Source organism: Catharus ustulatus, chromosome 18 (assembly GCF_009819885.2).
Source record: "Catharus ustulatus isolate bCatUst1 chromosome 18, bCatUst1.pri.v2, whole genome shotgun sequence".
NCBI classification, from domain to species: Eukaryota; Metazoa; Chordata; class Aves; order Passeriformes; family Turdidae; genus Catharus; species Catharus ustulatus.
Genome location: NC_046238.1, coordinates 9854528 through 9874318, shown reverse-complemented (window position 1 = coordinate 9874318; position 19791 = coordinate 9854528). Strand labels below are relative to the sequence as shown.

General features: G+C 57.3%; 1 protein-coding gene and 2 long non-coding RNA genes across 6 annotated transcripts; 2 read left to right on the top strand and 1 right to left on the bottom strand.

Moving 5' to 3' along the window:
* Positions 1–1364: 1364 nt before the first annotated feature.
* LHX5 (LIM homeobox 5) lies at positions 1365–8594 on the bottom strand. 3 transcript variants are annotated; one of them, XM_033076154.1, is made up of 6 exons: positions 8310–8594; positions 6474–6697; positions 5740–5925; positions 5004–5281; positions 3744–3909; positions 1365–2838 (listed from the first exon to the last, which is right to left on the bottom strand). In XM_033076154.1, exons 1-6 carry the CDS (start codon positions 8480–8482, stop codon positions 2471–2473), a joined length of 1395 nt encoding a protein of 464 aa, XP_032932045.1. In that variant the 5' UTR covers positions 8483–8594; the 3' UTR covers positions 1365–2470. The 3 variants fall into 3 exon arrangements, with proteins under 3 accessions (XP_032932045.1, XP_032932042.1, XP_032932044.1); XM_033076151.1 differs by having other exon boundaries at positions 5740–5793; positions 8310–8573; XM_033076153.1 differs by lacking the exon at positions 5740–5925 and having other exon boundaries at positions 8310–8573.
* A 273-nt stretch (positions 8595–8867) lies between these two features.
* On the top strand, positions 8868–12006 carry LOC117004980. Of its 2 annotated transcripts, XR_004419727.1 has the most exons (3): positions 9367–9462; positions 9911–10067; positions 11924–12006. It is a non-coding gene; the product is annotated as an uncharacterized LOC117004980 (long non-coding RNA). The 2 variants fall into 2 exon arrangements; XR_004419728.2 differs by lacking the exon at positions 9911–10067 and having other exon boundaries at positions 8868–9462.
* A 1538-nt stretch (positions 12007–13544) lies between these two features.
* On the top strand, positions 13545–18558 carry LOC117004925. Its single transcript, XR_004419712.1, has 2 exons — positions 13545–14160; positions 17333–18558. It is a non-coding gene; the product is annotated as an uncharacterized LOC117004925 (long non-coding RNA).
* Positions 18559–19791: the final 1233 nt, after the last annotated feature.

The window sequence follows — 19791 nt, the reverse complement described above, 5'->3', positions numbered from 1 at the left end:
GAGCTCCTCTGTGCCACGGGATTATTGCTTGGGATCATCCCTGCTGTAATGGCTGTTCTTGCTGAGTCCCATCCTCCTGTGAGCCTCCAGCCTGCTTGGAGCATCATCCCCGCTTCCTCCTGCAACCTCTTCTGTCCAGGTCTCACAGATGAGGTGTCCCAGCAGCCTAAAAGCAGCCCTCAGCTCTATGCCTTTGGATTTTGAATTATTATTAATGTTAATAATGATAACAATAGCAACCGGTGTTCACCCAGTGAGTGACCATTTTACACTCCCTAAAACGATGCTGCGAGTGGGTTACTTACCAGCACATCACCCTGTCCTTCTGAAAAGTCCCCATTACCTGCAAAACCCGACAGACTGGAGGTGCTGGAGCCTAGGGGGGCAGCCAGCTGTGCTCCTGCCTCAGTTTCCCCATCTGTGAAAAGGGGACGAGGTCTTTTTCCTGGGGACTGAGGGGACACCAGTGTCTGTGCTGGCCCCAGCTGCTGGCTGAGGGCTCCCTGGTGGCTCGGCCTGGCTCCTTGGCCACCCTGTTATTAGTGCCAGTAATGGTATAGGAAGGATAAATTCCACCACTTGGCTGAACAGAGAAAATATGCAGAGAAGTGGCTGGCTTTCCATAAATCATCGGTGCTCCGTGCTACAACCGAGCCAGGACTTAAAATTCAGGTCAGGAGAGAGGGACTCTCGTAAGCCAGCAAGGGAAGGTAATTTATTCTGTTTATATCGTTTTACTGCAAGACAAGGAGCAGGGGGGAGGAGAGGGGGGGCGAAAAACTCTGCCATGATTTTGCATTTTAAATATTAGTTCAGAGCTGCAGCCTGCCTGGGACCTTTTATTTCTGTATCTCAAGGGACAGAAAGCAGGAGAGAGAAGGGGGGTGAGCTGGGGTGCTGGGGAGGAACCCCCCCACCTTCCTGCCACCAGTGTGCCCAGGGAAAATGGGGCAAAAGCTGAAACCCCGCTTGGTGTCCCCCCAAAGCTGCCCCTCGGGGCTGCTCTGCCGCCAGGGCTGCAGGTGCCCCTGGGCTGCTCTCAGAGGGTCTTGCGTGCCCCCCAGCAGAAAGAAATGGTGCATTGTGCTGTCTGCTGTGGGGGAAAGGGCTGGGCTGGGGAATGTGCCCTTCCCAGCGCCAGAGGGCTGTGGGACGGGGGGAATGGGGAGTGCTGGGGGTGGGGGGATGCAGCAGCATCACCTTGTGCAGGTGCACGTCTCTCACCCAGGGGAGCGCTGGGAGTTGCTCGCCCAGACCCCAGGCAGGGCTGGGGGACAGTGGGGGAGCCCGGCCAGCATTTCTTACGGGCTTGTGTTAAAACAAATTAAAATAAAGTAAAATGAAAGGGACCAGGTGACCGAACAGTAGGTAACTAAAAGGTTTTTTATTCACATTGAACAACAAGAGCCATTCACACTAACAGCCTCCGCAAGAGGCAGCGGGGACAGGAAACCCACGACGCTTTCAGAAAACAACTTTTTTTCTTTCCTTTTCCATTCTCCTTCCTTTTATTCCCCCCCTCTCTCTATGCTCTCACCCCCCTCCCCGGTGCCATCCCCTCCCTGCCTTCAAAATAGAAAAATTCGGAGCCTCCGATGACTAAAGTACAATAAATAATCAGTAAACACAAAAACATACTTTATTTGTTTCTCCTTTATACAAAATAAAGAAACTAGAAGCAAAAACTATAATACATCCTTAAATTGGCGGAGCCTCTGGGAATCGTTGGGGTGGGACTCGGCGTCGAGGCTCGGGTGAAATTTCTGCTCTTGTGGTTGGGTCGGTTTAGTTCTGGGGTTTATTGTTTGTTTGGGGTTTTATTTTGCTGTTGATGTGTTTTTCCTTTTTCTGCCTCTTTCTGGTGTCTGTTCCACCACGTGGGAGCCCAATCCCAGCCGGTCACCGGGGCCTGGCCCCCGCACAGCCCCCTCCTCCCCACCGCCGAAATCCGGCTCCGAACCCACCTTCTCCTCGGGGGTAAAACGGGAACAATAAAAACGAGGGCAGGGAGGGGCCGCGGGGGGGTTATTCCTGCTATTCCCCATTCCCCCCCCTTTCCTGTGGTAGGGGATAATTAAAAAGGATGCTAACGAGCAGGGGCGAGCCCTGCCGCAGCCCCCCTCCCCCGGTGCCGCCGGGGCGGTGGGACCTGTGTCCAGGCGAGTTCAGCTTTGGTCCGAGAGGCGATGGTCCCGACTCCGGCGGGGTCTGCAGGGCTGGGCACCTTTCATCGCCCCCCCCAAAAACGCGGGGGGAAGGTGCCGGGAGGGGGGAGGTAGCGGGGGTGGCCCCAAAGTCCCGGGGCGTGCGGGGATGGGGAGGACGGGCGGATGCCGGGATGAGTTTTGGCATCGGGCTGGGGGGGCTCGCTCCGCCCTGCTGTGGGGCTCGGGGGGACACGCGTGGGCTGGGGGGACCAGGGGGGGCTCGTTTCCCCCTGCACACACGCACACGCGTGCCCAGGCCGGGCCTACCAGACCGCCGCCTCGCTGAGCTCCGGGTTGGGGTGCGACAGAGCGCCGCTGTAGCCGCTATTGCTGGACATGGAGAAGGGAGGGCTGGGCCCCCCGCTGAAGACCTCCCCCGGAATGGGGTGCAGAGAGCCGGTCATCCCCGGCTCGGGGCTGGGGGTGTCGGGGTGCGAGATCATATCCGTGTACCTTTGGTTTTCTGAGGAGTGGTGTCCGCTTAGGGGGGGCTCCAAGGGTCCCAGGGGTGTGGAGCCGGGTCCTGAGTTCTGAAGGTAGCTGGAGTCGGCCGGGGACTGGGCTTGGGAGGGCGGCCCGTGGGGGAAAAAGTCATAGTTGCCTCCCGGCCCGTAGTAGTCACCTTGGTAATCTGTGGGGAGGGGAGGAAAAAGGATGGATCTGGTCTCCAGGGGTTCAAACCCTCCCGAAATCTCGCTGCACCGCAAACCAGCCCTGCGCTGTCCCCGCCAACACCTCCCAAAGGGCGGGTGGGATTTGAGCCCAACCTGAGAGAAATGAGCCCGTCCTAAGAGCTGCACTGCCCATCACCCGCTCTTTGCCCAGCCCGGAGTGAGGGAGGGCGAGGAATCCGGGCTGGGAGAGGTGAGGTGGCAGGGAAACGGGCTCGGTTTAGTACTTGATTAATGGGGGGAAAAATAACATACACCTATTTATATATATGTACATAGAAAGGGAATGGGGACAAGATAGATGTAAATGAAACGGGCAAAAATAAATGTCAAACGGGAAAAATGTATCTTTTGGGAGAATATATATGTACATTGGAGAAATTATATATTATAGGAAAAATACCATGTATATATATATATAATGTGGAATTCATATACGTGTTTGATTAGCTAGGAAGGGATGTAGGAACTAACTGCAGGGCAACAAGGGGTGCATGGAAAGCCCCTGCATTTGGAAATGCAGCTTTGGGGGGGCTCAGGGGGAGCTGGGGGACAGGCCCGGCGCGGGGCCGCCCCGCTGCGCCCATCCCGTCCCGTCGGGGCCGAGGGGGGCGAGCGGCCCGCACTGACCTTCCATATGCTGCGGGCCCGGGAGGTAATTGGAACAAATGCGGCCTGAAAGGGGGACAAAAGCCCCGCAGCTGGGGCTTTGTTCGCGGGAGAGGGGCCCCGCAATGCCGTGGGGGTGCGTGGAGCTGGCTGCGGGCACGCGTGTGTGCACGGGCGGGGGGAAGGGGGAAAACCGCGGAGAACGGAACAAAGGAGAAGGGAAGGGACAGGGCAGGGACCCCGCGGCCGCCCTCACCTCCGTAGTACGTGTAGGGCGTGGAGCCGAGCATCTCGGACTCGTCCAGGCGGCCGCCGAGGGGCCGCATCCTGCGGGGGCTGCGGAAGAACGCGTGCCGGCGGGCGCCCAGCGCGCTCAGCTGCTTCATCCGCCGCTCCTTCGACCGACGGTTCTGGAACCACACCTGCGGCCGGGCTGGTGTCAGTGCCCACCGCGGATGGGCCAGCAGGGACCCCTCGGGGTCAGCGACATCCCAGCCCCGCAAAGTGCCCGGGGAAATCTCGCACCCGCACGGGTTTTCCGATATCTGGGTGGGTTTTTTTACCGGCACCGACCCCCCCCTCCCTTCCTGCTGCTGCTGCTCAGAAATTACGTGGGGACACCGCACCCCTCAAATAACCAGGTTATTTAAAATCCTGTCCCTCCTTCCCCCAGCAGCATCCCCTCACGCACATCCTCAGCCTCTCTGTCTCTGCAGCTGGAAAATGCAGGAGGCTGAAATTTCCCCTATGGATAGGGGAAAGAAGGGAGGAAACGTGGGAAGGAAAAAGGGGGTAGGACTCTGGATCATGGCAGAAGCAAGCAGAAAGCGGGGAGCAGGGGGTGAGCACCTGGGGAAGCAGGCAGGGAGTCAGAACAGCCGGCGGTGAGGATGGGAATGAAACGGGAGATGCCTCTCCACGGGCATTGCCTCAGCAGCCTGGTGGGGCGTCTGGATGACTGTGTCACTCCCCAGGGATGGGGCAGCTCAGGGGTACGAGCACAGCATTCTCCTGCGGGACTTGTGCTCCCTTCTGCCAGGAGCCGGGAATCGCAGCTCCGCTCCCGGCAAAGCCGGAGAGTCCTCCCCTATTAATGCCTCTATTAAAGCCCATTAATCCCTCCATTTCCGCAGGGATTTTCTTCACGGGGGCAGCGCGGTGAGGAAGCCCCGGCTGCCTGCAGAGCGCGATGGATGCTCCTCGCTTCCGCAAGGCTGGAGCATCCATCTCCGGGCACGCCGGGGATCCTGCTCGGCCCGGCACAAAAAACCGGGCTGCCTCAGGTTTTGGGAATGGATTTCATCCTTTCCCATGGGCTGCGGGATCCCCGCTCACCCACGAGAGCGTGGGGTGGCTGCAGGGCTGGGCCTGAGGGGACAAATGGAGCTCGTTCCCGTTCCTTGAGGGGTGTCCCAACCCCTTCCCGGCACCCGGGGGAGACTCTCTCAGCCTTGAACTGTCTGAGCTCCTGTCGGGATCCCTTCTCCTCCCTGCCGGTGCGCTGGGGCTGTCCTACCTGGATGACTCTCATGTTGAGGCCGGTCTCCTGGGCCAGCTGCTCCCGGATGTGGCGGGTGGGTTTGGGGGTGGCGGCGAAGGCGGCTTTGAGGGTCTCCAGCTGCTTGGCTTTAATGGTGGTGCGGGGCCCCCTCCGCTTGGTGCCCGAGTTCTGCTCCTCGTTCTCGTTGTTGGTGGTCTCCTTGTCCGAGGAGGTCGAGTTGTCCGTTTCCTTGGTGTCGTCCTGCATGGGGTCCTGGAGATCCGGGGACAAACTCCTGTCTGTACATGAGGACACTGTAAAGGAGACCCAGAGAGGAAAGGGGGGGTGGATGACTTAGGGGCGAGATTGACCCCCCTCTCCTGCGTCCTCCCCGGCCCACCCGGCCCGCCTGCTTTCCAGGAGAGGGGTTGGGGGGTGCCGGAGAGCAGCAAGGGGTGCAGACGGCTCTGCCCCGCTGGTTCCCCTAAAGCATCACCCCCCAACACCGCGCGGAGCTCCGGGCAAGCGCCGCCCGCTGCAGCGCTGTGCACCGTGTGGTGCCGGCGGGGGGGAGCTGGGGAGGGGGTGACCCCCCAGCCCCACCGCTGCCCCCCACGCTCCCCCTCTACCCCCGTGCCGGGATGCGCCGCTGGGAAAAATGCAACCGGTCCCCGGTCACTGGCTCGAGCCTGGCTCACCCCCCGCCCCCAGGCACCGTGTTCCCCCCGGGGACCCTGCAGCCAGCACCCCCCCAAGGCCAAGCTCTACTCGCCTCGCTCACAGCAGCGGCCCCACTGACTGGCGTGGCAGGATCCGGCCCCGGGTGCTGGACGGAGAGAGAGCCCACGGAAGGGGGTGAGCAGGGGCGCCCGGCATGGCTGGGACAGCAGGAGGGGGCCTGGCCCTGCTCTCCTGACGCAGAGACAGCTTCCAAGGAAGTCAAATGGGAGCTTTGCCTCTGGGTGAAAGGAGGCGAAGGATCAGGCCCACGGCGCGGGGGGACCGGGCACACTCGCAGGGGGGCTCTGGGGAGTGAGGGGCTCCCGAGCCAGCCTCGGGGGGATCCTGGCTCCCCCCGCCCCGCATCCCCGCTGCCGGAGGGGCCGTGTGCGGGGCAGGAGCCAAGGCTGGAGCGGGGAGCTCATCCCACGCGTGTCCGCGTCCCATGCACGGGTGTCACGGAGGCTTTCACCCCGTCGGAACCCTTTCACCCCGAATCACTCCCTCCCCCGGCGGGTCACCTGGCTGCGGGGTGCAGCCCCTCACCCCACAAATCCAAACCTGCCCGGCCGGGAGGTGCCTCCCCCGGGAGGTGCCGGCAGCTCGGGGCTTGTGCCCGGCTCTCTGGGCGCTGCCTGCTCCTGCCAGCAGGAATTCCGAGGGGTCGGGCTGGCCGCGGGGTGCAGCCCCTCACCCCACAAATCCAAACCTGCTGCCCGGCCGGGAGGAGCCGCCGGGAGGAACCGGCGGTGCGGCGGAGCGGTGGGCGGGCTGAGCCGCTCGTACCTGAGTTGAGGCTGCCTTCCTTCAAACTGGGAGAGTTCAAATAATCCTCTTTGCAAACAAATTTGTTTTCATCGATGATATAGAGTTCCTCGCCCGTGGAGAGCTGCTTGTTGCAGACCATGCAGGTGAAACAGTTCAGGTGAAAGACTTTATTCCTGGCTTTCCGGACGAGGTCACTGGGAGAGATCCCCTGGGAGCAGCCGGCGCATTTGGTACCAAACCTCCTGGGAAGGGGGAGAAAAGCGAGAGCTGGAGCCCCGGCAAAGATGGGCTGTGTGTGTGCGCTGTAGCGAGCCCCCTCCTCAAATCCCACCGCGGGAACCCTGATCCTCCAGCAGCTCTCCATGGAAAATCTGGGGGAGCGGGAGAACTGCACCTTTGGGGCGAGGATGAGGAGAGCCTTCATCCCCAAAGCGCGAGTTTGGGGTGTCCCCACCTGCGGGGGACACACAGGAGCATCCTCGCCCGGATTGGGCCCCAGAAGGGACACACGGGAGGGGAGAGCGGCCGCGGGGCAGGATTCCATTCCAGCCCATGCCTCCAGGACGGGAATGGAGGCTCCGGCCTGAAAATCCTGTTGGGAAAACGGGGCTGATCGCGGCCAGAGAGACGGGAAAAAGGAGAGAGGATCAGAACAACGGGCGGCTGCGCTCCCCAAAGCGTCCCAAGCCCGGCATTCGGTCCGCAGCCCGTCCCGCTCTCCCCAGGGAGAATTTTTCCAGGTAGGGAAGAGTGCTTTGTATATCTCCGGGTTTCCTTTCCTTTCCAGAACGGGTCTGGATTTAGGTGTGCTTTTTGCTTTTTTTTTTTTCCCCAGGAGATTAAAAAAAGAAAAAATGAATAAACGAAAAAGAAAGAAAAAAAAAAAATCCAGGGAATCCGAATCGGCTGGGAACGATCTCCCAAGGGGAAAAAAAAGAGAAGAAAAAGAAAAAGAAACAAAACCAAACAATCAAAACCTACCACAAACCCCACAAAACAAAACACAAATCCCCACCAAAAAAAAAAAAAAAAGCAACAAGAAGAACAAAACATAAAACCCACAGCAAAATAAAACAACAACAAAAAAATTCCAACAAAACCCCCCAAACCAACCGAACAAACAAAAAAAGAAAATGATACAAGAAAAAGAAAAAATAAACAAAAATAAAACCAAACCACTCAACCCTCAAAACAAACAAAAAAACCCCTACAGAAACAAAAATTCTGCCCCAGAACGGGGAGCAGGCGCTGTCGCTGCCGGGTCCCCGGGGGCTGCCAGGCCCACGCAGGGTCCCCCCTTTTTCCCCTGGGGCCGTGGCACAACTCGTGCCCCCCTGGCTGCTGCCCTGACGTTGATGTAGTGCGAGCATTAGGAGCCATAAGTCACGGCCCCCCCTGTGCCACGCCGGCCCCTAATTTCCTCCCGGCACCTTATCGCGGTCATTAGGGGCGTTTAAGGTGCGGGGCCCCCGGGGGGGTGCGGGGCAGGTTTTGGTCACCGGTTTGAAGCGGGGCCTGCGGTGCCGGGAGGGGAGCTCGGGGTGCCAGGCCGGGCTCGGGGCACTCACAGCGGGACCCCCGAGGGCCACCGAGGCCTGGCGGTGTCACCGGCGAGCGGGGACCGGGGCTGGCGGGGAAAGCTCGTGGGGAGATGGGGAGATGGGGAGGGGGCACAGCCTCGCCACCCCCACCTCGGGCTGCAGCAGCGGGGTCACCCCGGAGCTTTCCCCGGGGGCTGCTCCCGAGCGAGCTCCTGGGAGCCACGGGAGGGACCCCCCGAGCTCCCCGAAGCGCCGAGGGACACCCGGGAGCTCCGCGCCCTCCGCTCCCCGCTGCGCTGGGCTGAGGACTCACCTGAAAAAGTCATTTTTGCAGTAGAGTTTCCCTTCCCTGGAGAAGCATTTCTCGGTCAGGTTGCACTTGCACTCGCAGCACTGGACGCATTTGATGTGCCATGCCCTGTCCAAGACGTTCAGGAGGAAGCGGTCCAAAATCGGCCTCTCGCAGCCCGCACAATGCACCATCATAACCTCCGCCGGGGAATGGAGACGCTCAAAAGGAGAAGCCAGCCCCGCGCCGGCACACGGCGGCGGCAAAAAAAAAAAAAAAAAAGGATAAAAAAAGCCCCGAAAAACAAAACAAACAAAAAAAACCCGACTACCACAAAACAAACAAACAAAAAAAGCAAGGGAAAATAATGCGAAAATACAAACAAATAAACAAAAAAGCAAAGGAAAATAATGCAAAAATAAAATAAAATAGAATTTAAAAAAAGAAAAAAGAAGAAAAAAGGCAGGAAAAAAATTAATAAAATCAAATCAAGTGAAATTAAATGGAAAGAAATCAAATAAATTAAAACGGAATAAAATAAAGGAGACTAAAAATAAAATAAAAATTTTAAAAAAACCCTAAAGCAAATAAATTGGAACGAAATAAAATAAAAACTAACAAAATATAAAAGGCGGAACAACAAAAAAATCAGGGGAGGGCAGCGGGGCTGCTGTCAAGTTCTTCCCCCTCTTCTCTCCGGAGCCTCGACGACGGGAGGGAAAAAACGATACCCCCCCAGAAAAAAATAATCCGAACCACCCCCGAGAAACACCAAGCGCAATAACAGCGAGCACCCCCCGGAAGGGCCGTGCGGAGCGGCCCGGGAGCCGGCGGAGCTGCGGGCTCTGCGGCAGCGGGCGCGGCGGGAGGGGTGCATGAACCCCCCCCTGCAGCCGGCAGCCCCGGTGCCTCGCTGTGCTCCGCCGCCGCCGCGCCGCCACTCTCATGCTGTCCCCATCGCCAGCTTTGTCCCCCGCCTTAGTAATTCGCGCATCCTTATTCAGATTTGGTGACGCCGAGGGCAGCGTCACCCGGGATGCGGCCAATGGGAGAGCGGTAACCATGGCAACCTCTTAATTTATAGCATATCTAAATTGGCTCCAGCCTTGTGCTTGGCACAGAGGGAAAAAAACAACGCGCCTCTATTGTTGAGGGTGGCTTGTACCTGGGCCGCGAAGTGAGTACGCACCTGGCTGGGGGGCCGGGGGGGCACGGCCAAAAAAACCGCTGTCCCACCGTTTTACCTTTAATTTTGATTTTAATTTGTATTTATTTCTTTTCAAGGGATGCTCGGGGAGGAGTTGGGGGGCCCGAGTTGCTCTGGGCGACAGTATCACCTGGTTTTGGGGGGTTTTTATGTTTTGCACAAGGGGAAGAGATGCTTTTGTCTGGAAGAGCAACAAGTGGGAAAAAGAAGAGGGGGGGATGTATTTGGGAAGGGGGAGGGGTTGGTGGGGATGGGGAGGGGGCCGGGGGCTCCTTCCCGCAGCGGAGCGGGATGAAAAGTTCCCCCGGAGGTATGCGGCCCCCCCGAGCCCCGGCCTTTGTCCCCCGGGCCCTTCCCTCCCGCCGGGGGCAGCGGGGCCGCTCCCCCTCCCCACTCTGAGTTTTCTCTTTAATTCCAGGTGCAGCGGAGCTGAGACCCCGCGGGAGGGACGGGGGCAGGAGCGGCCCCGGCCTGGGCTCAGGGAGGGCTCTGGGGAGGAAGGTCCAGCCCGGGGCCGGGGGATGCTGCAGGGTCCCGGTGCTTCCAGGGGAACGAGGGGGAAAGCGGCGGGGCAGGTGAAAGCCGAACCTTCCTTCCCATTCCTTGTTTCCTTTAGCCAAAATCCTGAATTTTCATATAAAAAACCCACTTTGTTTTGGTTTTGTTTTTTTTTTTTAATTTTCCCTCGTTCTGGTCCGAAATAACCCGTGGCTGTGGAGCATCCTGGTGCAGGGAAATGCTCATGACAGAGACAAAAAACCCAACAAAAATTCGCCCCCAAACCCCCCCACCTCCAAATCCCAACAAATCCGCCTCAGCACGAGGGCATCGGCGGGAAGTGGAGCAGGTTTTGTGTGTAGGGATGTCTGTGCAAAGAGGGACAATCGAAATAAAAAAAAAATACACAGAGAAAAGAGATTCGGGGAGGGAAAATAAAAGAGAAGGAAAAGGGAAATTAAAAATGAAAAATCGTAGGAGGAAAAGGAGAAAATATATGCAGGAAAAAACGAGATAGAAAAAGGGAAAGGAAAAGAGAGAGTGAGGAAAAATAAATTAACGGAAACGAAAAAGGAAGGAACTAAGAAGACTGCAAAAACACAGAAAGACGAATAAAAAATAAGAGAAAAGTAAAGAAGCAAAGAAAGAAGAAATAAATGAAGGAAAGAAAAAATACACAGAAACAAAAAAGGCAAGGAAGAAGATGGAGAAAAATGAAGGGAAAAGAAAAATAAAAGGAGAAAAAAAAGAGACAAAAAGAACTGCGAGAATAGAAAAGAATGGAAACCAAGAGGGAAAGGCGAAGGAAAAGCTCCAGAGTGAGGGGACAAGAAAGAGGAGGAGGAAGAAAAGAAAACAAGGACGGAAGGAAAAAAAATAAAACAACAAAAAAACAGGGACGAGAGAAGAAAGGAAATGAAAACGGCATCGAGTTAAAAAGGGCAAGAAAGGCGAAGGAGCAGGAGGAGGGAGCGGAGCCACGGCCGAGCCGGCCGCGCTCCCGCCGGCTCCGCACAAGTTCGCGGGAATCCCGGGAGCTTCCGAGGAATTGGGGAGCACCGGGGCTGAGCGGGATGTGCGGGGCTGTGCGGGGCTGTGCGGGATGTGCGGGGATGTGCGGGATGTACAGAGCTGTGCGGGATGTGCGGGGATGTGCGGGATGTGCGGGATGTACAGAGCTGTGCGGGATGTGGGGGATGTGCGGGGATGTGCGGGGATGTGCGGGGATGTGCGGGGATGTGCGGGATGTGCGGGATGTGCGGGATGTGCGGGGATGTACAGAGCTGTGCGGGATGTGCGGGATGTGCGGGGATGTGCGGGATGTGCGGGATGTGCGGGATGTGCGGGGATGTGCGGGGATGTACAGGGATGTACGGAGCTGTGCGGGATATGCGGGGATCGCTCCCACCGCAGCCTCCACGGATTTGGGGGCAGGATCCAGCAGCGGGAGCAGCGGGCAGGCCGGGCAGGGAGGGGCTGGAGATCCTCGTGTCCCGGGTGGGGATGTGCGCTGGCTCAGCTCCACGCGGGGCTGTCCCCGGGGGGTGTCCCGGGCCCGGATAACCCCACGGATAATCTGGGCCACACGGAGAGTCCGTGCGGGCTGCGGGAGCGGCAGCCGCGCTGTTGTTGGTGCCCACGCGACCCCGCACACCCCCGCGGGTCCCTCCCGGCCACCCTCTGCTCCTCCCCACCCAGCCGGGACCCCAAGCTGGGGACCCCAGCCCTTGCCCTGCTCCCCGCCGCCGCCCTCGGCTCCTTTTTCGTTTGAAAGTCAAGGAATAAATAAATCCAGGAGGAAAGGGAGGAGGGGAAAAACCACCCCGAGCCCCGAGAAACTCCCCCCAGCCACATTCCCCTATGGTAACAGATGGTAATTCAGGGCCCATAAGACCGCCTATATGTAACTAATAAACCTTTTGTGTTTTAACAGGGTAATGCGTGGAGAAGCAGCGTCGCTTATACAAGATGTTGATGGAATTTACTATATTATTAAAGGAAAAAAAAAATCCCCTTTCAAGAATAAAGTGTATCAACTTACAACACAACAGACGGCAGAGGGATAAGTGAGACAGACAAAAGACAAACAAGATAATAATCTGTTTCCAATCAGTTAAGCCCTGTAGAATTTGTAATACGCGGTTTGCATATTCCCCCTGTGTTTTGTAATTAATTATCTATCTGTTCGGATGCTCCGCCGCCGACTTTGTAGATATTACCAACTATTTTTGGGGTAGTAGGCGGTGATGAGGCCGGGGAAGGAGCGCGGGGCTGGGCCGAGGATGCCGAGCCCGGGCGCGGAGGGAGGCGGCGGCTCCGCGCTGCTCCGCGCTGCTCCGCGGGGCCGCTCCCCCCGCGCTCCCCTCCTTTCCCCTGCTAAGAGGGGGGACGGGGCAGGTTTTAACATTAAACAAACCCAGCAAGCATCTCCTCGCCGGGCCATAGGCGTTTCTGAGTGACTGCGTTACAAATTGTAAATTTAAATAGCTCACAGGATTCATTACCTCCCGCGTCTGATTTCACCCAGCCGTGAAAAATTGTCCTGGTGTACCACTGAGAAAGGGTTTGCTGCAAAGAGCCACAGTCTAATCACCAGCTTTCTCTCGCCAACAAAAGTGTAATTATTTTGTTTTGGGTGTAAATATAACCCACGGTACAAAAAAAAAAAAAAAAAAAAAAGAAAAAAAAAAAAAGGAGAAAAAAAAATAAACCTCCAGCAGCGTCTGAATGCATTATAGGGCTGTTTAAAAAGATCCGTCCTAAATTAATACCAAGGTTAAAAGGGGAAGGCAGCTGGGACATGGAAATTTCCGTATTATTGGGGCGGGGGGACCCGAGGTGAGTGTGAGTGTGAGTGTGAGTGTGAGTGCGAGTGCGCAGCCCGTGAACAATGCGGGCCCCCCGCCCCGCACAAAGCCCGGACCGGGCCCCCACCCTCGGCTCCTTCTCCCCCTCGTCCCCGTCCCGCAAAAGGGGCCCGAGGAAGGTGCCGGGGGGACTCGGGATGCCCCAGCTCTTCGCTCCCCGCGGGTGTTGCTGGAATCGCCGGGGGGTGTGAAAAAGAAAACAAACAAACCGAGCGCTCCCGCCGCACCGCAGCCCAAACGCAAACGAACAACGGGGGATTTTTTAAATTCGGGTTTTTACCCGTTTTATTTCATTTTAACGAATTTTTGTTTCCTTCCCTCCGAGTTCCGGCACGGGGTTTCGGTGGAAGAAAAGGCACAAAACGAGCGGCGATGCCGGCGGCGGGGAGAAGCCCCGGGAGAGGCGGAGCGGCCGCGGGACCGGGCTCTGTTGAGATGGTTTAACGGGAAAAAAGGGAAACAAAACAACACACACCAGGATAAAAAAATAAAATAAAATAAAAAAATAAATTCCAAACCAAAGTGAAGACACAAAAACCTCGAGCGGGGGCAGAGAAGCGGGTGCCGCCGGCGGTCGCGGGGCTCGGAGAGCCGTCGGTGCGAGCTCGGTGCGCGGCTCGGTCCCCGGAGCGCCCCGAGACCCCGCGGACCCCGGCCCGGGCTGCCTCTGCCGAGCCAGGGGCCGCTTCTCTTACTCCCCTCGACCTGTCCACAGCCACCTCCCACCTTCTCCACAGCCATTTTAAACATCCTTTTTTTTTTTTTTCTCTGCGGGTCGCCATAATTGGCGAAGCTTTAATTGCACCCCCGGCCCTTCCTGGTTCCAGCACGATCCTGGGACCCTCATTTCCACCTTCCCGACGGTTCCCCGGGGCTAAGCCGGCCCTGGCTCGGCCGCGGAGCCGGCCCGGAGCGCCCGTGGCTGCGGAACCGCGGGTGGGCAAAGCCCGGCTGCGAGCAGCGCGTGTTGACAGGAACGAGCCGGAGACGGGCAAACCCAGACCTTCGGAAACTTAGTGACTTGAGGGGGATGCGGCGAAGAACTCGCTCCAAATTTCCTCGGGTGATCCCCGGCCCGCTGCAGCCTCCCTCCCGTCGATGCGACCGCCCCCCCGGAGGGGCTGCTCGAGCCGTTCCCACCCGCTCCCCCCGCCGCCTCCCCGCTAATGAGCGTGTGTGTTGACACGGCGAGGCGATGCCCCCGTTTGCTTTTGTTTGGGAGGTGTGAAAGAGGGAATCTGCATGAGAAAAGCCGGCGGCAACCGCGGAGCTCCGCATAGCAGCGGCGGGACGGAGCGAGCCGGTGCGTGGGGAGCCCGCCCTGGCGGGGCAGAAACCCCCGGAGCGGGGGGGCACAGGGGGCACAGAGGGGCACAGGGGGGCACAGGGGGGCACAGGGAGACAGGGCTGGGGCTGTGGAGCTCGTGGCGAGGCGGGGAGGGGATGGAGCTCGGCGCGGTGCTCCCGTCGGGGGTGGTGGCTGAGCAGGGCACTGGCAGGGTCTCACCCCGGGTACCCCCAAAGCTGTCGGGCCGCGGGGTGACCCCCAGGGGCTGCGCCCCCCCGGGTGCCCCTCCCTCCCTGGGGTTTGTTTGGGAATTAGGGAGCGGGGAGCGCTCGGCCCGCACCTGCGGGCGGGATGAGGGGAGGGCAGCGCTGGCACCTCGCTGCTTGCGGGCACCGCGGGGCCACACGGGGGGACACGGGGGGACACGGGGGGACACACGGGGGAGCTGAGCGCGCCCCGAAGCCACGCGGAGCCAAGGGGGACTGCAAGGGAGGGGTGAGGGGAGCGGTTTTCAGGGGGAAAGACGCAGGAACGCCGCTCCTTGCCTTCCACGTCCCGAGTGGAAGCAGGCAGGACGGATCTGACAGCGATGCCTTGGGCAGGGCTGAGCCCGGGCTGCAGGAGCCCTGCTGGGATGGCGGCCCCGAGCCCTTCGCGGTGCCGCCGGGTCCCTCTCGGTGTCCCCGCTGTCCCCGGGAGCCCCGGAGCTCTCCAGGGTGCTGAACCTGCCCCGCCGGGCCCGGCCCCGCTCCCCGCCTGGTCCTGCGGGCACCGGGCACGGCTGCCCCGCCACCCTGCGCTGTTCTCCATCGCCTTCGTTCTCTCCGCCTCGATCTCCCCGTCATTTTTTTTTTCTTTTTGTCGTTTTCTTTTTTTCCTTTTTGTTTTCTTCCCTTTTCTTTAATTGTCCCGATTTTCTGTATTTCTCTGTTTTTCTGTTTTTCCTCGTTTTTCTCTCGTATTTACTTTTGTTGTTATTATTTTTCTCCCTTTTCCACCTATTTCTCTCGTATTTTTTCCTGTGTTTTTCCAATTTATTTTTTTTCTGTTTCTCTCCTTTTGTTTTTTTTCCCGTTTTCCCTCATTTTCTTTTTTATTTCTCTCCTTTTCTTTTTCCTCCCTCAATTCTTTCTCTTTTTCTCTCTCGCTTCTTTCTCCCTTTCTCTCTCTCCCTTTCTCTCTCCCCACAACCTCTGCTGCTCTATTTTTCGTTTCCCCCTCTCATACCTCACACATTCCCTCCCGATCTCTCTGTCCCTCTCTGTTTTTCTCTCACTTCCCGTTTCCCTTCTCCCGCAGAAAACCGCCTGGGCCAGAAAAACTGGAAATTTTGCCGACATCGCGATAAAATTATCAGACACCCCCTGGGCCCCGCAGTGCCCCCCAGTCCCCACCCCAAAGGGAGCTGCGCTGCCCAGGACCCCGCTGGCACAGCGCGGTTTTTTGTCACTTTACAGCGGCTGCGATTAAAAACGACACCCAAAAACCGGGGTGTCAGCGCAGGGGGAGCCCCATGGGGAAATGGGAGCGGCGAACCCCGAGTGTGACAGAGAGGCGACGCTCGGCACTTGTGCAAACGCTCCTGTCCTTCCACACCCACACACCCACAGCACGCCCGGCACAGCCAGCGGGGTGTCCCCACCAGGGCTGGCCGGAACCCCCCCAGGAAGGGCTTGGGGTGTCCCCAGGTGTCCCCCTGCCCGCCCTCAGAGCTCTTTGTCTGCCTCGTCCCCTCCCGTATCTCCCTTCCCTGCGCTCTCCCGCACATTCCCCGCATTCCTTCAGGCGTGTCCCCGCGTGTGCCCGGCCCCTGCCCACACCCGCGCTCCCAAAGCCTCGGAGGCACATCCCTGTGCCACGTTACACACCAAAGCAGCCTTGCACACGCACATTCCCCCTGCAACACCCATCTCCGTGGCCCTGCCTTCTCTGACGTACCCAGCTCCGGGGGAGCCGAACCATCCCTCAGCCCCATCTTTTTCTGTCAGGGGATGAGGATTTTCTCTCTCTGTGCGGGTCAGAGGAGAGAGCCCTTTCTGGGGTTGTCCTGGGACCGGGAATGGGGCTGTGAGTTTGGCCTGGATCGCTCCAGGGCGCTTTACCAGCCCGGGTGAGAAGCAGGAGCGCTTGGTGTTGGGCAGGGATGGGATAATTCCTCCATTGCCTCGGGGAATGGGAAAGCTGCACAGGACCTCTCTAACCTCATCAGCTGCCTAATGTGCAGCTGTCCTGGTGTGCTCGGACTGCCGCTGTCACCTGGGCACGGGGCCGCGCTGCTTTCTCCCTCCTGCATTCCCCTCTCCGCCATCCCCGCTTCCTTCTGCGGACAGGTCCTGGCTGGAAATGCACACCTGCCTCCCTAAATCACCACCAGGACCACGAAAACAGCTCCTCACGCTCTGTTTGAGGGGGTATCCCAATGATACCTGGATAACCTGGGCTTCCCAGGGTGTTTGGAAGACAGGGGAGAAGATTCAGAAGCAGGGTACTCTGTGGGGCTGTGCAGGGTTTAAAGGGGATCAGAGTCCCTGGGGATTTGGGAAGCTGCTGGTTTCTTTTTTATTGTTATTATTTTTATTTTCCCCCCCTTTTAATATTTCTGATAGGGGTTTTTTGTTGTTTTGTGTTTGGTTTTTTTTATAGCCAGTGGAAAAAAAATGGGAGAAAGACGTAGGTTTAGATTTTCCATTGGAAGTAACTCCTCACAAAGAGAGATAGGGATGGCCAAGGATGAGGTCCAGCCCCAAGGTAGGGTCAGCCTTAACCCTTGCAGTGCCTGGGCGATGACAAAATCCCCTTGTCCCGAGCACTGGGGCTGGCTGGACAACTGGAATAATGAGCATTCAAACAGTTGAGGGCTGGGTGCTGTGCTGCTGTCCTGAATTCCTCTAAAGAATTGGGCAGCTTCCCGTGTGGGCTCATATCAGCGGGACAAGGGAGTTTGGGCAGGGAATTTAGGCCAGGCTGATGCTGATGGTGAGAAGATGAGGGATCTGTGTGTATATACATGGATGTGAAGGTGTTCCACACCCTGAACCCTCACCAGAGCAGCTCTGGGCTGCAGAGCTTCCCCTGACACCCCACACCCAGAGTGCTCCACCCAGGGAGTGGGGCTGGGGGGGACCCTGCTCCTCCTGTGCCCCCACAATCCCCAAACAGCAGCTACAGAGCCATTTTCCCTTCGCAGGGTCCGAACCTGAGCCTGCCCTGGAAAGCTGGGGGGTTTAAACCCGGCAGAGGCAGGCTCGGGTCTTTGGCTCTCAAATGCTTTGTACGACTTCTCCAGACTTCAGGGACAGAGCTGAGAGCAGCCCCAGCCCCGGCTCCGAATTCATTCTGGTTGGTGCCTGCGAGGAGATTGCCAGGGAGAGCAGAAGGCTGCACCTCTGAACTCCTTGGGCACAGCTCCTACAGCTCCTCTCCTTGTTTTCCCTCCCATCCCAAACCCCGTGCAAGCCTTTGGCTGGCTGCACACCTCAGCACCAATCCTGCCGTGGGCTTGGTACGATTCCTTTACAATTTTTATTTTTTTTCCCCCTACAGAAACATAAGGGATAAACACAATAATTTCCAAGAAGCAAAAGCTTCCCCCTGGAGAAGCCAACAGGGACCCGGGGCAGAGTCCTGGTACGGTGTGGCAGTGACACTGATTCCATCTGACACCTGGGTGTCTCCAAAGCCTTCACATTGTGTGCTGCAAATGTATATTAACATTAGTATGCATTGGCACAATATGGATCCATTATTCCAAATGCTTATGAGAACTAGGTGCTGCCTAGGAGCAGCTGCTGCTTTTTAAGCCTCAGAGCCTCAATAGATTCATAGATTTTAGGGCCAGAAGGGACCCCGGCGAGCGAGGAGTCTGACCTCCCACGGAGTGTGAGCCGGGGGTGATTTTTGCATCCTGCCCCACAACCTGTGGGCAGGCAGCACCTCCCCTGCGGCCGGCTGCCAGCTGAGGGTTGATGTCTCCCTCTGTAAATTTGTTCCCTTGTTTTACCGCTCTCCTCGTTAATCCGAAAAGGGCAGATTTTAATTTCAAAGCTCGGCTTGTGTAGGTCCAGCTTTCCACCTCTTGGGTTGCCTCCTCTGTATGAGAAAACCCATTTTCCCCCTTTTGTTGAAGTAGCAGCGATGTTGGAGAAAAGAAAAAAAAAATCAATGTCCTGGAATGTCATCTGGAAAAAGGATTGGTACTTCTTAAGGGTGGAAATGGTACCTGGCAAGTGTTCAAATTTTGGGTGATTCCCTGACTGTAAGCACTTCAGCTTTAGCCTTTGTTTAAAAAAAAAGAAATCTGCATTTTGCAGAGAGGGGTGATGCTGGAGGACTTTGGGTTTATAGTGCTTCCAGAAAATAAAAGAGAGAATGAAAACCCATTAAATCAACGAAATAAAAAGAGCTGAAAGTCCTATATTATGGTCACAACAATTCTTCACATAAACACCTCCTGGGTGACAGCTGAAGACGGGTAATTATCATTCAAACCACCTCTGATCCCCAAATCCCTGGCAAAACCTCACTGGAAAGTGCGCCAGGATCAGATGCTGAGTTTGCCTTCCTGCAGGGTTTGTCCCTTTTGTTTTCCCCTCTGCCCCTCGTTTTGGGGACAGCAGCTCTGTGCCCCATTGCCCTCCCATCCCAGTGACTTCTAGTGGGGTGCCAGCCCCAAAACCAGCGGCTCCCCAGCCTTTCTGCAAATCACCCGTGTCCAACTTCACACTCCAATCTGAAAGCAGGAGCCAGTTCAAAGTAGGTGTTTTCCAGGAGCATCACCCCATGCCTGCTGCTGAAGATGTGGGAAAGGAATTAATTCATGGGTTGGATAGAAAGGCATTATCCAAGGGGGAAATAGGAGTAATTTGGTGATCTTCAGTTTGTCCTTCGTGAGAAGGGAGTCACCTGAGAGCCATGGGAGAAGAGACAACCCAGCACTGGGGTATCAGAAATCCGGAGAGCAGAGGGATCCAGGGATGGGACAACTTCCCTGGGGATTACAGGACTGGAATTGGGGCTGAGGAGTTGTGGTCACAAGCCAAGGGCTCTGTCCTGTGCTCTCGTTTGGGGTAATCCCCAGTTCCCTCCCCATGCACGGCTGCTGTAGGATGCAAAGATGCACTTGTGCATTCCCAGGGGAATGTCTTGGCTGAGCTCAGGAGTTTTGTGCTTCCTTTCTGAGGTTATGTGTTGTCTTTGGCAGCATTTCCAAACAGACAGTGTGGGACCAGACCCCATTTCATGCCTTCAGGTGAAGGTGGCAGAAACAAGATTTAAGACAAACTGTGCTTCTTGCAAGCAGTTATCTCTAGAACTCCCGAACGGATTGAGAGGAAACTGGGCAAGCTCTTAGGGGAGAAATTCCTGGATGTGTTCCGAATGCTGAGCCCACAGCTGATTCCCAAGAGCATCCCAGGGAAGAGGAGCTGGGATTTTGTCTCCTGGGAGCAGCAGTGTGAGGGATGTCCTCTCCTCCCTTGGGATGTGGCCGTTCCCCCACCCCGGGAGATGGTTGTTGCTCTCCAACTCAGGGTTTTCTCCCCACCTGAGACACTGAGGAACACTGCTCTCCTGGGAAGGACGTCTCCAGAACTCCTCCCACCCCACCTGCCGTGAGCTGCTTCCTCCTCGGCTGCTAAGCTGAATCCT